The sequence below is a fragment of the Trichechus manatus genome, unplaced genomic scaffold, assembly GCF_000243295.1.
Source record: "Trichechus manatus latirostris isolate Lorelei unplaced genomic scaffold, TriManLat1.0 scaffold00062, whole genome shotgun sequence".
In the NCBI taxonomy this organism is placed as follows: Eukaryota; Metazoa; Chordata; class Mammalia; order Sirenia; family Trichechidae; genus Trichechus; species Trichechus manatus.
Window position 1 is genome coordinate 8520414 of NW_004443998.1, and position 1617 is coordinate 8522030.

The 1617-nt window shown below is 38.0% G+C and overlaps 1 protein-coding gene across 1 annotated transcript in view; it reads right to left on the minus strand.

Moving 5' to 3' along the window:
• MED12L (mediator complex subunit 12L) overlaps positions 1–1617 on the minus strand; it is a 359000-nt gene that overhangs the window by 28624 nt on the left and 328759 nt on the right. The window contains 1 exon segment of the mRNA XM_023733846.1: positions 463–568. Within this exon segment, the coding sequence (XP_023589614.1) occupies positions 463–568 (106 nt within the window).

A 1617-nucleotide genomic window follows, 5' to 3' on the forward strand; every position in this document is an offset into this window, starting at 1 on the left:
TTTGGACTTGTCCAATGGGAAAGGAAGAATTCAGAGGAATGTGCAATGGGTGAGGAATGTTAAATGTCTGTGAAGCCTCATGATGGAATTTGTTTTTAAATGATCAGTTTGATGGCAAGTTTGACAAACTACTGACTCAAAAGACATTTAAAAAAAAATACCTACAGTTAAAACACACACATCTCAAAACGGCAGTCCTCTCAGACATACTCTGAGCACAAACTGAAGAGGAAAGAGTTGGAGGGGCGGGCTGGTAAAGAGGGCAGACCAATGTCTAAAATATCTACAACTAGAAGTCAGAACAGACAGGAAGGAAAGCAGTGAGGAAAAGAGAATGCTGGAGAGACAGGGAAGTCGTGACAAAGAGCAAACGCTGGAAGGTCTTGCCGTTGTACGTAGTGTGGGAACAGAAAGCTGGAGTATTTTTTTCACATGTGCGTAAGTTTAATAGAGGGCAAATACTAGAAATATCTCTTACCAAATTGAGACGAAGTTGCAATGCTTCGTGCATCATCTGCCGTGCTTTTACATCATCTTGGTATCGTTCTTCTCTCCAGTTACTTAAAATCTAAGATCGAAAAAAGAAATTTGTATTCCCTACTAAAATCAGATTTTACTCTTATTTAATGTTAAATTGAGTTTCTACTGGCAGCCAAAAGCAACTTCTTCATACAAACAAAGCTAAAATAAAAATTTGAAACATTACTCAATGTTTTTCTGCCCTCCATACAGACAGAAATCTGTAAATGCTTATTTACATTTCTAGGTGGGAAAAGAAATTCGTATCTAGGTATGTTTTCCATTACCAAGTCTGGAAAATGCTTTAGAGAGTGACCAAGTTAAACGTTAAGTAAAATATAGATTTATTTTTGAAATATATTTTTCCACTGGTCTTATGAAGATAAACATTGGAAAGATAGAATTATATTTTACATATAATTTGGAAAGATAGGATTATATTTATATTTTACATCAGAATTATATTTATCCACGACTCGTCTATCAGTTTGCTGTACTGTGGTGGCTTGTGTGTTGAACTGATGCTGGATGCTGTGCCACCAATATTTCAAATACCAGCAGGGTCACCCATGGTGGACAGGTTTCAGCAGAATTTCCAGACTAAGACAGACTAGGAAGAAGGACCTGGTGGTCTACTTCTGAAAAAATTTGCCAGTGAAAACCTTATGAATAGCAGAGGAACACTGTCTGATATACTGCAAGAAGATGAGCTCCTCAGGTTGGAAGGCACTCAAAACACAATTGGGGAAGAGCTGCCTCCTCAAAGTAGAGTTGACCCCTAATGATGTGGATGGAGTCAAGTTTTCAGGACCTCCATTTGCTGAGGTGGCATGACTCAAAATGAGAAGAAACATCTGCAAACATCCATTAATAATCGGAACATGGAATGTACCAAGTATGAATCTAGGAAAACTGGAAGTCGTCAAAAATGAAATGGAACATATAAAGATCAATATCCTAGGCATTAGTCAGCTAAAATGGACTGGTATTAGCCATTTTGAGTCAGATAATCAAATGGTCTACTATGCCAGGTGTCACGGATTGAACCGTGTCCCCAAAAAATATCTGTTAACTCGGCTGGGTCATGATTCCCAGTAT